Source organism: Crocodylus porosus, unplaced genomic scaffold (genome assembly GCF_001723895.1).
Source record: "Crocodylus porosus isolate Cpor-Errol unplaced genomic scaffold, CroPor_comp1, whole genome shotgun sequence".
In the NCBI taxonomy this organism is placed as follows: Eukaryota; Metazoa; Chordata; order Crocodylia; family Crocodylidae; genus Crocodylus; species Crocodylus porosus.
The window spans coordinates 104,457,909-104,474,007 of NW_017728947.1; the positions used below are offsets into that span (position 1 = coordinate 104,457,909).

The 16,099-nt window shown below is 42.3% G+C and overlaps 1 protein-coding gene across 1 annotated transcript in view; it reads right to left on the reverse strand.

Moving 5' to 3' along the window:
* Positions 1-2,902: 2,902 nt before the first annotated feature.
* BRF1 (BRF1, RNA polymerase III transcription initiation factor subunit) overlaps positions 2,903-16,099 on the reverse strand; it is a 249,905-nt gene continuing 236,708 nt past the window's right edge. Inside the window, exons 17-18 of the mRNA XM_019550818.1 lie at positions 11,120-11,288; positions 2,903-6,838 (exon numbers count right to left, since the gene is read on the reverse strand). Of these exons, the coding sequence (XP_019406363.1) occupies positions 6,801-6,838; positions 11,120-11,288 (207 nt within the window). The 3' untranslated portion in view covers positions 2,903-6,800. The remainder of the gene's footprint in view (positions 6,839-11,119; positions 11,289-16,099) is intronic.

Here is a 16,099-nt window from a genome sequence, read left to right on the forward strand (position 1 = left end):
GAAATCTTCAGAGATTTGTAACCACAATATCCTAAGAGCCAGTCATCAGACTGCCACTATCCTGATACATGACATGATCTTCTCAACTGTGTTCCTAACTTTCAGGATTTTAGAAGGTTTTTTACAATATAAGATTTTTTTCACACGAAAGCCCCTTCTCCCAGAGTCACATCATTAGTTTACAATCTCAACCTCCATTTTTATCAGCAGTAAGGTACTAACATTTCATGGCTGCAGAGAAAAGCTTGAAATCGTGAACAACTAAAAGCCTCCTAAAATCAGAAGGCAAATAAACTAGGTAAATACCTCTAGAAATTTTTAAGAGTTGTGATTTTTTTTAACATAAAATAAAACTATAACAATGAATGTTTAATGAAAGCAACAAAGATTGCCCATTGCAGGTAAAAATTAAACATGAGATTTGTTAAGAACTGTTATTTTCAACGTATTTTGATTTAATGATATTTTATGTCTTTAGTGTTTCCTAGGAGTTGTGATCTTTAAGCCAATCTCGCTCTCGCTCTCTCTCATGCACAGTGACATCACAGCTGCAATTCAAGGCTCCATAAAAGCTGTTATAAGACTGAGCAGGGCTGACTTCCTGATGGAGGAAGATTTCTTTTAACCCTTCTGTGGTATTCAAGCAAACTCCTTTTATGGAAGAGGTGCAAAGGGCATGTATTTTAAATAGGACCAGATCTTAAGAAATAAGGGTGGGTATGAAGACCAGAGACCAGATTCTGTTTTAACTAGTGCACATTTAAGGGGACTTAGGCACTTAAGTGTGATTTGACTCTATCCTGCTTGCATCCTGAAAATCCAGCAATACATCTACTTTTGTAACTCATCATTATCTGACCCTTAAGACTGATTCACAAAAAAAAAAAATTAGCAAGGAGTAGGACTCCCCAACCCTTTTCTGCTACCCGTGTTTCAGGGTCTCAAGGAAGGTGAAACAAGACACCTACAGGTCCATTCACATGCCTAATAGATAGAATGGGATCCAGGCCTTTCTTGAACAGTGGATAACCTAAGCAGAATACATCAAGATGAAGGGATGGGTGCAATGGAAAGTGCTGTGCTGTAACTGTTGGGACATCGGACTTGAGTGGCTTTAGTTTCAAACTTTCTGGTTTGTGTGCTGGGTGGAGCAGTCTGCAGGCCTTTGGAGGAGAAGGATTTTAACATGGAAGAAATGACAAGAGTGGGTATATGGGACTACGTAGAAGTCAGTCCAGAGGCAAGAGTTAGAGAACAGCAATGGCCAGATTCTGTTCCACTTATTACATGTTTAAGGGGCAGTGGGGTGTCTAAGCACAATCTTATTCCACCCTTTGCAAGTCTACAAAAAGCATTAAAAGCATCTACTTTTGTCATATGCCTTTGCTTTAGCTTTAAGAGTAAATCAGAAAAAGCAAGGAGGTCCCAACTACCTTTTGAATTAATGACCTGTCAGGGGCTTGACCTGAGTGGACAAGTCTTGCACTCAGACAGTTAGGACAAGATCCTATTCTATTAGGTGCTAAGAGGTGGATGAGTTCTCCTTTGGCTCACTGCTCTTTGTGACTTAGGTTTAAGGCTAAAATTATGGAGTCTTACAAAAAAAAATCTGTTTTTTCAGGGACTTGAGCAGAGTGGAGTAGGATCATGCTAAGGCATCTAAATCCACTTAGATACCTAATCAGTGGAATACGAGCTGGCCCGTAGATGCCTAATAGATGGAATAGGATCTGTCCTTACTACATAAGCACGATCCTATTTCATGCTATCTGAGACCATGAAAACCCATTACGCATTTGAAGGCACTTTTATCTTAGCTTTGAGACTGAGTGACAAAAAGCAGCAGAGAGGGGGAGGAAGACAACAACCAATCTACCCATCTGCTTTTCAGAGAACTGAGCAGAGTCAAATTGGATGACCGACACCAAATAGGTGGAGCAGGACCCAACCCAAGTCAATAAACTGTACAACTTACCAGGAGCAGAAGGGCAGAGCCAAAGGTGACTAGAGTTTTGCAAGAGCTTGGTTGTGCAGAATCCCAAAAGTAAGAAAAAGGAGTTTAACATTTCAACTCCTTTTTTATTTACGAGACTACAAAAGAAGGTCAACGACAGGAGAGGAAGAAGTCTTATTCACTATAAAAGTTCTTTTACTGCTAGGGGGAAAGCTGTTGCATGTAAATTGATCTACAAATATTTTGGGGTGTGAAAACGAGTGTTTTTAGAGAAGATCACTGGAGCCTGGAAGGATCCTGGAGTATGCAGTAACCAGATTATAACACCACATTGTATCTAGTTACAGTATACGGATACTTGCTGAGACTTATTTTGGAACAAGACATTATGTTCTTAATGCACTATGAAAACATTATTAGAGAATCACAGTAGCATAAAACATCATTTTACCAAACCTCGGTAGTCCCCACCCAAAATCCGCTAACAATAAGTCTGCCAGGGTAGATGGGGATTTTACCTCCAAACTGTGGTATCCAGATGCCGATTCAACAGAATGACTTTGAAGTCGGTGCACATCTTACTTGTCAAGTTAGAAACCTTCATAAATGAGCAACAGAATAACACTCCTATTGAGCAAACATTTTATATTGTTCCCATTTTCACTAAATTACATGATTTGATGGCAAGAACTTGTTAATGCTGTGCCGTTTGCAAAAACTATCTACATTTATGGATAATCAGTGGAACACATTTTCTAAAACACACTTGCCTGATTAGAAATGGTTTCCCCTTCCCCCTGGTCCCCGGCTCTTTTTGAGACAAAAAAGGCTCTAAATTAGAGATTTTGTCCACTATCGTCCAATCAGACACCAATCAAGAGCAAACATTCATAAGAATCAAGAGATGAAAGAATCCGAGATATGCAAGAATTTATCATAAACAAATGGTCTATGCAAGGGTTTTGGTTTTTATTTACAGCAAATATATTACAATAAAAAAGGCTGAACACAAATCACCGTGCGGTTGTGCAAGGAAGACACGCATGTTTACATCAAATAGGTCTAAACTCCTTGGCACCAACTGAACCAAAATGCATGGACTCAACGCAAGAAATAAAAAATAATAGTACGTATATTGAGGAAAGTACATTAACAACATATATCTGTGACAAGAGCTTCAATGTAATCCAAAGAGAATATAAACAATCCATCTACGTGGCAAGAAGCTTTTTGATGAACACGAAACCCTCAAGACAAGGCTGCCTGGCACGATTTAAGATTTGCTATATTGAACACGGTGACTTTAAAGGAATGTCACGCAAGATTAAGACACTGAAAACACAATTATCATGGTGAACCAACTTGTTATTTTCATTATTCCTCTCTCATATTATATACCCACAATAGTAGAGAGTGTTAAAAAGGCTCCATGGCAGACAAGCACAATGCAACAGCTGGAGGGTTTTTGCCTGTCAAATAAAGTGACTTGCAGTGAGACATTTATGCTTTATGCAGGAAAAGCTAAGATACAGAGTGCATGTGGGCTCTAGTATGAAGATCTAAGGACAATAAATGCTGAAACCCTCATAATCTCTCTTTGATATAATTAGGACCCAGAATAAAGCAGGGCCAAATTATTCTAAAAAGGAATCCAGGCTGCAATACAGCAAACACAGTAAATAGAGTCAATGTAGTGTTAACCTTTTTACACTTTCATGAGTAGTTGTAAAAACAGAAACTAGTATCTTCTAATCTGTTTACATTTCCTGAGCTTAGTTAAATCGAGAAGGAATGAATGGTATAAAAATCCTGCTTTGTCACCAATAAATTAAAAACCTACACAGCTACTCTGAAATTCCTTTCATGCTTAAAGAGCTGCGTTGCTGTATCTGGTACCAGGGGTCTCTGCCTTTCATCGAGGTTCCCAGACACAAGCACGTGCAGTTCAATTCATTAACGAGGCTCACATTTTAATGGAATTGGGGTCCTTTTGTGCTCTTCAAGCTCATTTCTGGTAGACTATGCAATACCATGTCCGACTGAATCTTAGGAGAGCACTCAGAACCCCTGCAAGAAGTTTCCCCTCTTTAACAGGAAAGTGTCCCCTGCCTCCTAGAAACCCAATCTATTCTTGAAAATTTAATTTCCTAGCAATAGGCTTTCAAGAGAAGCGGCCTCCACTGTGCATCCAAGTTCCCCAGTGTAATGAGCCACTGCACTGGCAGCTGGTTTAAATATTCTAGTGAGGGAAAATAACCAATGAAAATCTACATGGAAAACTGAAAGGAAGATTCTCCGCAATCGAGAACCCTTCTTAGCAGTTTAAGAGCCGACATCAAGCTTCGGAGAGAGGGAAGCATTCTGCCCTACGTGAGTCAATACACAGGTTTATTTCTTGTACAGAAAACAGGCTGTACCTTGGAGTAAAAGCCAAGCTTTAAGAATAGACTGAGAGTATGGGTAATTACAATGCTGGTCTTGGACAGATTAGAACAGTGTTTATATTAAAATAAACTGGACTAGTCAGGGGCATGTAAGATTTTCAGACATGTAGGGCGGTAAAACACAGTTACTTGTCAATTTTTTTTCCTCTTACAATACGATTATACTGTGATTCTTGGTGCAGAGGAAAGGGAGACAAAAAGTTTAACTCCATAATTTAATTCGCTGTGGAGCATTTGTACAGCTACCAAAGCAGACAGAGAACATCTGTAACTTTTCTGCCAGAGTACCAGCTATTCCCATAAGACTTCTACTGAATTTTCTCTTTTCTGCCCATAAAAATCCTTTCAAATCCCAAACCCTACAGACCAAGTAACTTAAGGACAGGTTCAAGAAAATGCGTTTGTTCCGCCTGGACTAGCCATTAATTTGGTTATCTCCTCACCCTCTGCATGGGCATCTGTAGTCAACACACCCATTGCAGAAATATTGCTATGCAAGGCTCAGCAAGATCAATTAGATGCCTCCTAGCCAAAGGATCACACCAAGCAGCTAAGCTAATAATAAACTGTCTGAAGAAGTCCACTGTAGATTCAAGAACGTGGAGCTGCACCTATGCCATCTTTCACTACATGATCTTCCACTGGTGGAAAGGAAGGTTAAAAGTCTCTAGCCCTTTTTAATGGCTGCTGGGAGTCAATTTCCATCTCCATCATCCCAGACAGTGGTAATCAAAGTTTACCCCAGATCTCCTTCCTGCAGGGAAGAGCACCAATATCTATCTTCCCTTTTTTGCATACCACATTTTCTACTCAGAATTGAGGAAGGAAAAAGGAGAGTGGTGCTACTGTGATAACTACTCTGCCAATGGATGAACAGACTGCTTCTTGATGGCACGTGGGATGGTAGCAGCGCAGTTCATGGAAGGCTGTTTTAATAAGAGATATCTGTCCAATTTTCCCTGGTCTAGTTTGATTCTCACAGGTGGTGCAGGGTCCTTCACCCCCAAAATGCTCCTGTCTCTCTCAACATTAAAAGCTGTGATTTAAAGCATTTAGGTTTCCGTTGACCTCAGTGAATCAGGCCCAAGTGGTGGTGGGGACAGTGAGGACAGAGGGGAAAAGAACTGAACTGGTCAATACCAAGTCTGGTTTTGACCCACAGTTCTTGGATGCAGATGGGCTGGTCTGTCGGGTTTGGGATCAAAGAGATTAGTGGGTTGAAACAGAGGATCTCAGAAGAACATACTTTTAACAGTACTGACATACCATTTGTTGTAGAAAAATGGAATTTGAACCAAGTCAAATCAGACTGCTCTATAGTGACCTTTCGTTTATCAGTAAAGAGTTAAATAAATTAAATTAAATTAAATTAAATTAAAATTCAGTCAAAGCACAAACTAGTTTATTTATTAAAAAGCTATGGTTTCTTCCTATTCCTTTCCCTTATTAAAAAAAAAATACACTAGACAAGCTACTCTCAATTTAGCTGAGTCCCAGAGCAGCCTTATTCTTTTAATCAGCTAGAACGCAGCACGTCAATAAAGATGGCAACATTCTGCACCAATATCAAACATCACATCCACACCAGTCCTATGACACCAAAGAAGTCAAGTCACTGGAAATGGACACAACCAAAACAATATCTCCTGGTTTTGGTAAAAAGCGTTCATGTTGTCTACGTAGTGTTTTGACAATAATTCATCAGCATTTACATAGTAGTAGAAGACCACTTTTTGTGACAACTTTCTCTTCTACTGGCAACATATCTTAAGGAACACATGACTCTCTATATAAGTGCTTACTTAACTTCAGGAAAAAAAGATACTGTCATAAAATTATACAATTTGTCCTTAATTTATGTATTTGACAGCACTGGGTATAGAGGCTTGTATGCAATGGCAGAGTCACATTTTTAATAAAGATTAGAAATATACCTTTTTTCTCATTGTGACAATATAAGAGAATTCAGCCTGGTCTATTCCAAAGATTAATGTGGAAGTTTTCACTTGCTTTGTTATTCTGCTTATCTCCTTCTTATGTTCCTTTTCAACAGGATGCCCAAAGCAGGCTCAGAGATGAGATGTATTGCTTCCCACCACACATACAATCTATACAGGCTATTGTTCTATATTCCTTTGTTCTCTGGAAACATTACTTGTATTAATTCTGTCCTCAAAACATGATCCAAAACAAATTCAAGTACTATAAACCCAAACCTTATTGCAGGGTTATAGGTCAGTACAGATTGACCAGAATCAATGGCTGAACTAAAATTCTCCTTACAAAAGTCAGGATTGTTCAATTATTTTTGCTGCTCACAGACAGCTTCTTTCACCATTCATAAAGTTAGAAGAGTTGTTGGAAACCAGGCACTGCTACATGTCTTCTGGAAGCTAACGGAACTAGTAGCCATCATCATCATCCATATCACAGCCATAATCTGAAACACACAGAAAAAAAAATTATAGAAAGGAAAATATTCCTAGGTACATGTGAAAAAAAAAAAAAGGGAAATAATACAACTGCCAAACTATTCCTGAGTCATGTAACAAGCTGGTAAGTTTTTAATTAACTCAATGATAAACTCATATAGGTTTCTTAAAACTAAGGAGAAAATCTGCTATATGTAGGGTGAACTTATGTCCCAGTTTGGCCAGGATAGTCCAGGATTTTGCAGCCTGGTCCCAGCCAGTTGGTCAAAAGTCCCGGGGCCGGACTCTGGTGGAGAAGTGAAGCAGCATGGTGCACTAGACAGGAGGCTGGGCAGGCACCATTGCTTCTGCGCGGGAGCAATTGGGGCAGACTGAAGCAGGTGCCACCGCACCTGAACGCAGCATGCCCTTGCTCCCTCACAGCAGCAGTGGTGCCTGCTCATGTTGTTCTGCCTCCCTGCTGGACTCCAGCCTGGGACTTTTGACCAACTGGCCGGGACTGGGCTAGAGAATCCTGGAGTGTCCCGGCCAAACTGGGACATGTGGTCACCCTAGCAATATGGCCTCCCTGAGAAAGCTGAAATTACTTGTGAATGCCCATATATGTATTTATCTAGTGTCTTTGAAATGAGGACATAGGACTCCACAGGGATTTGATATGCTCTAGAGCATGGGTAGGCAACCCCTGGCACGCAAAGGCCTGCACGTATTAGTGAAAGCTCTAGAGCAGGGGCCAGCAATGTTTTTGGGCAGAGTGCCAGAAACACCCACAACCTCAACTTGTAAGATGTTGGTGTGCCAAACGTGGCAGCTGCGAGGGGGAGCCGCAAGGGGCCCGATTCTTGTTGTGGCAGCGCAGCCCTGGCCCCTTCCTCACTGTCTATCCCGAGGCAAGAGTGCCAAGCAACAGGCCTTTGCGTGTCATGCTGTAGCACCTGTGCCAGGGGTTGCCTACCCATGCTCTAGAGCATATCAAATCCCTGTGGAGTCCTATGTCCTCGTTTCAAAGACACTAGACACACAGACCTGCAAAATACACTGTATAGTTTAGAGGCCAGAAAGTAAAATGAATCGTCAACTGTAAATCTGGAACATGATAACAGATAAGCAACAATATGCATTTATGAACAGGTGTGATTTTTACATAGACATGAGCACCAAGAATTAATTGCTTCATTTACATCATTCAAGGAATCTAAGCTGAATCCATAGACGTTCACAAGCCACTACAGAGTTCCCTTCAGTTGGCAGAGATTCCCAAAAGCAAGGCGGTATGTTGCAGTGAACTTCAATTAGCACATCTGGCTTCCAAATTCCTATAGCTGACGCCCCTTGAAGCAGTTTAAACTCTAAAAGGCCACTTTCATCTCTTTCCCAATCATCACCCAGAATCTTTCCTAATGCACTGATGATTTCGGAGTTGAAGGAAAAAATAAAGAGAGCCTATGCATGTTTCCAGGTACAGCAATTTCTTTCTTGTGTGCTGTACAACAAAATCTTTTTGTTGTAATGGGGAACCCAAGTTTTACAAATTACACGTGACTGGTTTGGCAGATTTAACCTGAAAGTTCCAACTCCGGTGCAGGAAGTGTGGTGTAGCGCTTCATCTGGGGACACAAACAAATGGATGCTGTGAAGCAGAAACAAATATCATCTATAGCAATATGCTCAGAAAGGCTGATGCTCATCGCCTGGATCTCCTACAGTTATGCCTATCAGGGAGGTCTAAATTCCATGAACAAATAGGCAAGGCACTTGTTTTGCTGATTAACTTTGCACATCTGCATTTTAATTCTGGGAATGGTACTAATTTATTTTGCCTAGTAGTGAAAATACTCCGGGTTTTTGGCTGTTGTCCAGATCCAGGCAGAGGGGAGTGGAATGTTCTCAGAATGGTTTTAAAATAGTAACACAGGAAAAAAAGTCCAGTGACCTTTATACGATTTTTGTGGGCTTTACTATTAATATTTTTAAACAGAGACCCACCCACTCACATGGGTGCATTTTTTGGGAACAAAATCCTAATAATAAACATTAGCATCAGAGTATTTTTCCTACAGTTCAGATTGATTTCTGACTGGAAAACTGTCTAAAAGCAACGTGATAAGGCTGCAGACAGGGTGTAAAAGCTGAATTAAAGTCTGCAGCTGACATCGGCGTTGGGGAACTTTGCACAGCAAATAACAGCAAACCAACCCTCCAAAAGAAACCTTCTGTCTACTTGGTTTTGTCAGACTCCATAATTGGGAGCTTCCACTTTACGGTCCCATTTATGCATGCCCAGCAACTTCAATTTTAAAAGCAAGTTTCAAATAAAAGCTAAATTCTTCATTTGATGTATCCAACTATGACCCACCAACACAGAACAAAGTCCATGGCAGCTCCCAGTTGCCACAAAGGCTGTCATACACATACAGGATAATGAGTTGTGCATGATCACTGTATTACATTATGGTTGGAAAAGACCTCATTTCATAACTTTTATTTCAGAGATGGTGTTTCAAGACTCACTTCAATCTGAGCTGGAGAGCCAAATTCATAGTGTTTGTCTTGATATAGAAGTTACTCAGATCAGCACCAGGTACCGATGTTCAGTTTCTACTGGCAGACTGGCCATTTTCCTGATAGAAACCAGAGGTGTACAGACATTCAGGCTTTTCCTCCCAGATCAAAAATGGCCACTCCGGGAGAAAAATAACCTGGCAACAACCAGGGTTAAATCATCCCTGGAAGCATGTCTCTTGGGAGTCTGAAGGTCTATACACTTTCCCTCAGTTTAACTCCTTCTTGGGACCAAGGGAAAGGCTCCCTCCCTTCCTGCGACCCCAGTCTTGAGAAGGTATAGGGGGCCGCTGCTTTCCTGCTCCTGTTGGACTGGGAGGTGAGGGGAGCAGCAGCCTTTGCTACTTGCCTCTTCCTCAAACTGGGCAGTCCCCAGGAAAAGGCAGGGGCCTTTGGTGGCTCTCACCAGCTTCCCCTTGGAGCTTGCAGCTGAGGCTTGCACAGCAGCTGCGTGCTCCCCCCAGCCTGGGCTCCCCGAAATCAGCCCAGGAGAATGCAAAAAGGGGGGCTATTCTTCTTCTGTGGCGGGGAACAAGGAAGCTTCCCACCACAAGAGAATGCTCCTTCCTGTCAATCAGCTGATTGACAAGATGGGGGTGCATTCTCCTGGGGCAGGAACCCTCCCTGGCTGTCTGTGGCAGCTGCTGCTTGACATCCTGTCCCTTTCCCAAGCAGGAAAGAGAGCAGGCTCCCTGAAGAGCAGAAGTAGCCCAGGGAACAGCCCTCTAGTGCTCCCTAGTTGGAGAGATTGCCTGAGATGCTTTCCTGCCATGGGGCTAGAGGGACATCTGTACAGTCTAGCTCCTGGGATGTTTTTCTACCAGAAGAAATTTCTTCTGATAGAAATGAGCATCTATTCAGCCTACACTAGCCTATGAATTTAATCCAGAATATGTGAAGGAAAAAAATGTCTTCCAGCCTAAAACTGGGGTTCGTAGGCTGTACTCCCTGTCATGGGAAGTCTCAGGAAAGTTCCAGTATTACACAAAAGGAGCAAATCCCACATCCTGCTGCAAGGCCATGCAAAGCCTGGAAAGCACTGAAGGGGAGAGGTGTGGTGAACCAGAACAGGATGATTCTGTGCTCTGCATGCGTGGCAGTACTAGAGAGAAAGTGGCAGTATTTTCTCTAGCCGGTACATGGCAGTACCAGGCAAAAGTGTTCACGCAATAGAAATAATCCAGATCATTTTTACTGAAAAGAAAATGAAGATATGTATTTATTGAGAGAAATCCTTAGCAAGGCTTGCCTCTGGTGTTTGACGACACATTCACCCATTTGCTAAAATGACCTTTAACATGCCTTAACTGTAACAATGACAAAGGGAATTTTTAAATACTTGCTCAAATATACTGAAAGAGGATAAAACCACCCACCAGGAGGAAGAGCCTGGGCAAGGCTCACTGAATCATTTTACCCTCACTGAGACAGAAGTGAGCACAGCAGCTGAGCAGGTACAACCTGGACCACACACATTATGGAAAGAATTTTGATGCCAGCTTTGGAGTCCAGCATCAGACCTGTTATCACCATTCTAATCACGCCTACATTCACTTTACACCCAATACAGTCATCTACCATGACTGATAACTTTCTTTTTTTTTAATGTCATTAATAATTCAGTTTTCTTCTCTAGAACAATTTTTATTTTAGAAAGCACAGAAATCAGTTTGCCTTAAAAAGCATATTTAACTCATGAGGCACCATAATCTAACACCCAGACTTACCATTTCCTCCCATTAACTGAAGGGCACTCATGCAATTATCTTCCTCCTCTTCTACTTCTTCTTCTTCAGCATCATCCTCATGGTTATAGGACACTGGTCCACTCTCTACCAGCACACTCTCTGCTTTTCCCAACTCCTGTACTTCTGGTTGTAAGTCTGAAAAGGTAACCTGCAAAAGGGAACAGGGATACTAGAGCAAGCCTTTCTTTGTATCCAACATTTTCCGTCCCCTTAAAAATCTCCATATAAAAGGGATGGAATAAGTCGGCCTATCACTTTTGTCCTCTATCGAAGTCTAAGCCTAGCCTAAGGAGCTTAACTCTTCTGGGAAACCTTCAAATAGCCAAGTGCTGTGAATGTGAATCTTAGATAAACACCAGAAGTTTTCAGGTATTTCAAAGCCAGGCAAATACTCAAGCAAAACTTAATAGGATATAATGACAGTTAAAATACAATCCTTGCACAAGAGCAAGGCAGAACTAGTCGGAGGCTGGAGGTGTTTTGGCACAGCTCCATGGGGAAGCTTGCCTTGCTTTGCTTTACTAGGTTTAGCTCACAAAAACTTGTTACAAAATCATACTAGTGCTTAATGATCATCAAAATGCACCCTCATGTCAAGGGAAAAAACCTTGATGGGTATTCATCATACAGATAGGTTGGTTTGTCTGGAAGGAGAATCAACAGTCCATCAATAGTTCTTGTTAGACAGCACAGCAACACCATAAAAGAGTATTCGAATCATGGAAAACTGAGGTTGGAAGGGACCTCAGGAAGTCATCTAGTCCAACCCTATGCCAAAGCAGGAGCAACCCCAACAAGATCATCCCAGCCAAAGCTTTGTCTACTCAGGTCTTAAAAACCTCCACGGATGGAGATTCCACAGCCTCTCTGGTTACCTGTTCCAGTGCTTTACTACCCTCCTAGTGAGAAAGTTATTCCTAGTATCTAACCTAAACTTCCTTCAACCTGAGACCATTGCTGCTTCTTCTGCCACCACTGAGAACAGTCTAATTCTACCCCCTTTGTACCACCCTCCAGGTAGCTAATCATATTATATTGATAATAAAATCTGGGACCTCTTCTGTTCTGCAAATAGGCAATAGTAACAATGGTGGTCAAACTTACAGTCTGATTCACAAAGCACACACCAATGTCCAGGATTGAGGATGCTGACATGGTGCTCATCCTCCCAGTTTCCAGTTATTTCTACAACTATCTAGACTTTTTAAAGATAAGGAGTCTCACTAAGGCTAGGGACAGAAGTTGCACATAAACTGGTTTACATGATCAGAAACTGGTTTAAACCTGTAACAGAACAGAAGTTCAGTGCACATAAACTAGTTTCAAAATGACTGAAACTGGTTTAAGATAAACCTGGTTGAATGAAGTATCAGACTGAACTGATTTAGGTGAAACCGGTTTATGAAACTTCTATCCTAGACCTCTTCCTGGTTTAAGTTAATTAGAGTCCTCCAGCATCCCAGCATGCCTTTCAGCCCTGCGTTGGGCTGTACTGTCTGCTTCAGAGAGCAGGGCTGGCCCTGCCCCTCTGCTCTCTAGCTGGGGCAGTCGTCACTAGGGCTGGCTCATTGGCCTTACTGGCTGGCTCACTACCCCACCTTCCTCCCCTCCCCACCTCCCACCTCCTCCAAGCAAACCCTGGCTGGAGTCTGGGGCCAGGGAGGAGGGTTAAACTCACCTTCCCCTAAGTCCAGAGCTGCCCTGCCCTGCTAAAACTTAGTGCTGACTGCAACTACAAATCCCAGAGGCACCTGGAAGCAGGAAGAGGAAGTGACAAGAAACCTTGAGAGTCCTGCTGCCCTGATTATGGACTGCAAATCCCAGAGACCTTGGGGGCAGTAGAAAGAATAAGCGAACACACAGCCCAGGCTGCATTTATAGCTCTTCAGTTTATAGTTTTTTCAGAGAAAGAACTATTCTTGTTCGAGCTTTTATGAATTCAATGCCACTACCTCCCCACTTCTTTTAAGTAAGAGTAGTAGAAAGCAATGACTGCAGGAAATGAATTCCTTGATTCAGAACTTCATGACTCCAGCTTAAGCCACAGTAGAGGGGTTTTAATCTGCATTCAGCTGCCGAATTCCCTTTCACTGGGGAGGACTGGGCACGGTGAAGCTCAGACTCTCCATTAGCCTTCCCATCCCCTTTTCTGCCTTTCATAGGCAGCTGGGGACTGCAAAAAATGTCCCCACCAGCAGCACAGCCAGGGAGTCTTCCCTTCACAGAATGGAAAACCTCCACCTGCAGCATCTGGTTGTAGTATCCTAGGGAAGCCAGTCCAATATTATCAACTTTTTTCAAAACAGCGGGCAGGGGAAGGTGCTTGAAAACAGGGACCTACAGTGATTTCTCTAAGGCTGCATTTCAGGTGAGCAAACCCAGAGCAGAGAATGTGAATATCATCACTTCCCACTAGTCATCCATTATCAGAAATGAGGGTCAGCAATACTCACATCAGCAGAGACTGAAAAGACTGGACCTGTTTACTTTAGAAAAGAGGCATATAAGAGAAGATAAGATAGAAGTGTACCTAAATAACAAATGGGCTAAGGACGATAGACCAGGAAAGCCTTTTCTGCTGCTCCCTCAGCATAAGGGGGACTTAGGCAGCTTAGCTATTAGGGATAAAATAAGCTTTTTGCAACTTCCTGTAGATGATGGTTGGAATTAGTACCAAATTTGGTAACAATTACTGTTATGCATACTACAGGAATCCCTGAAGTGTCCCTAAATAGCAGAGCTCTGAGGTTTTAGGCACTGTATACAAACAAAGACAGGGGATATCCTCTCCATATTCTCATTACTCTGACATCAAATTCCTGAACTGCTCAGAAATCAAGATGATCAACCTACATAACGCAAAGTTTCTGCCTGCAATTTTCAAAGTCACCAAGGGGACTGCTTCCATCACTCAGTAAGAGGACACTGAGTGCCCATTAATTTTAATGGCAACTGGGTAGCCACCTCAGAAAACTTCAAAAACCTGTCTGTATGTAAGAAATTAATCTCATTATCATGTAAAATGAGTTTCTTTCCTTTCCGTTTATTTTCTATCACTTATCACCACTTTTGCCATCCAGAATGATTAAACTGACAACTCATGGGGTTTTAGACATGAGCAGAAATAGAGACATCAGATTTAGGAGAAACAACATCTTAATTCATTCAATTTTTATGCTAGAAATTTCCATCTGCTCAGAAAATTTTCACTTAAGAATGGGTGAATATAAAAGAGCTACAACTGATTCATTATTTTTAAAATTGCACCATGCTAATTAAAATATGACCTTCTTCTAATTAACATGTCCATTTCCAGGCTGTTACAGTTCTAAAAATGTGCAGGTTTTTCTAATGAGCACAGCATAAAAAGTGAAAATGTATTTCCCCAGGCAGGATATCAAACTGTTTCTGAAAATCAATGTTTTTTTAATCATTTTAAAATAAGGCTGTCAAACAGTTCCTTTAAACAGAACTTCCTGGATCCATTTCCAGAAAACCTGAACTCCAATTTGACCTTTAAACTTTCCCTTATACACACACACACACACACACACACACACACACACGAGCTTCACGTGAGCTTCAATTGTTGTGGAAACATGGTATATACACACACACACGTGAGCCTCAATCGTTGTGGAAACATGGTAAACTACCAATCAAAGTTTAACTAGTACTTTTACAAAACTGTCAGAGTTCATACATTCATTAAACAAATATGAACAGCAGACCCATTTGGAAAATTATCAACTTTTTACATTGTTATATAACAGCTTATTATGTGAATAGACAGCAATTTCAGTTTAGGTTATATGTGTCTGTGTGTACACAAACATGCACATACACATTATCTAGTGTTACAAAACATAAGTGATAGCCGGCTTCAAGTTTGTTTGATATGAGTGGGATACAAGTAGGGTGACCATCTTATTTTTAAGGAAATCCAGGGCACTGCCCTTTCTCCCCCCCAAGTCAGCAGAGCTGCTGCAGGCAGAGACGGCAGCAGAGGCAGGCAGGCCAGGGAGCAGAGCACCATCTGGTGAACAGGCAGAGTGGCATGATGTGCTAGGGAGATGGACGGGCAGGCACCACCCTCCCCGCACGTGCCCCAGCCGGGTTCCTCCTAAGCAGTGACTGGAAGCAGGGGGAGGGTTGTGCTGGGCACCGCTCCAGTCCACCCACCTTGCTCCCTCACAGTAGCAGTAGTGCCTGCCTGTCTGCCTGCCTGGCGTGCCATGCCACTCCGTCACCCTACCAGACTGCACCCCACTCCCTTGTGAGTCCAGGACTTTTGCTTTAATTTTCACCAACCAGCCCATGAAATCCAGGACTGTTCCAGTCATGATGGGACATATGGTCACCCTAGACATAAGGAGAATCTAACCCTCTAAGTCTGAAAGGTGAATTCAAATTGGCTCCTTACCAGCAGCCACAAAATAGACTTGGCATCTCCATTTTGGACCAAAGAATTCCCCACGTGTCTACAGGAGGGCGTCTGGGCATGCTCAGAAACCATTCAGTTGGTGCACAAGCTGTGTATGCTCTGCTTGGATTCAGATTGGTGCTAGGAGGTGTCAAAACTCTGCCTAAGTCCCCAGGTAGACCTGATTTGTAAGTGTAGTCTGAGCATACCTAACTCACAATAATAGCACTGAATTTAGGTCCCAAAATGACAGTGGTGGTGGCAATGGCCACCTTCTGCCCCACAGTCTACTGGTTAGAGCACATGCCCAGGAAGTAGGAGACCTGGGTCCTAGGCCCATTGACCCTGAGGAGATTCAAAGCCTCATCCCCCATGTCCTAGAAGAGTGGCTAACCACTCTTAGTCTGTCTAGGTTGAGGCACTCTCCACTCCTCCTGTGAAAGTTGATGCACTAGGGAGTCCTGGGTTGTGGTTCCTACTTCCTGAGATTCTTTATGCATTCCCTGTTAGCAGGGACCCACTGACTGAGAAAAGTT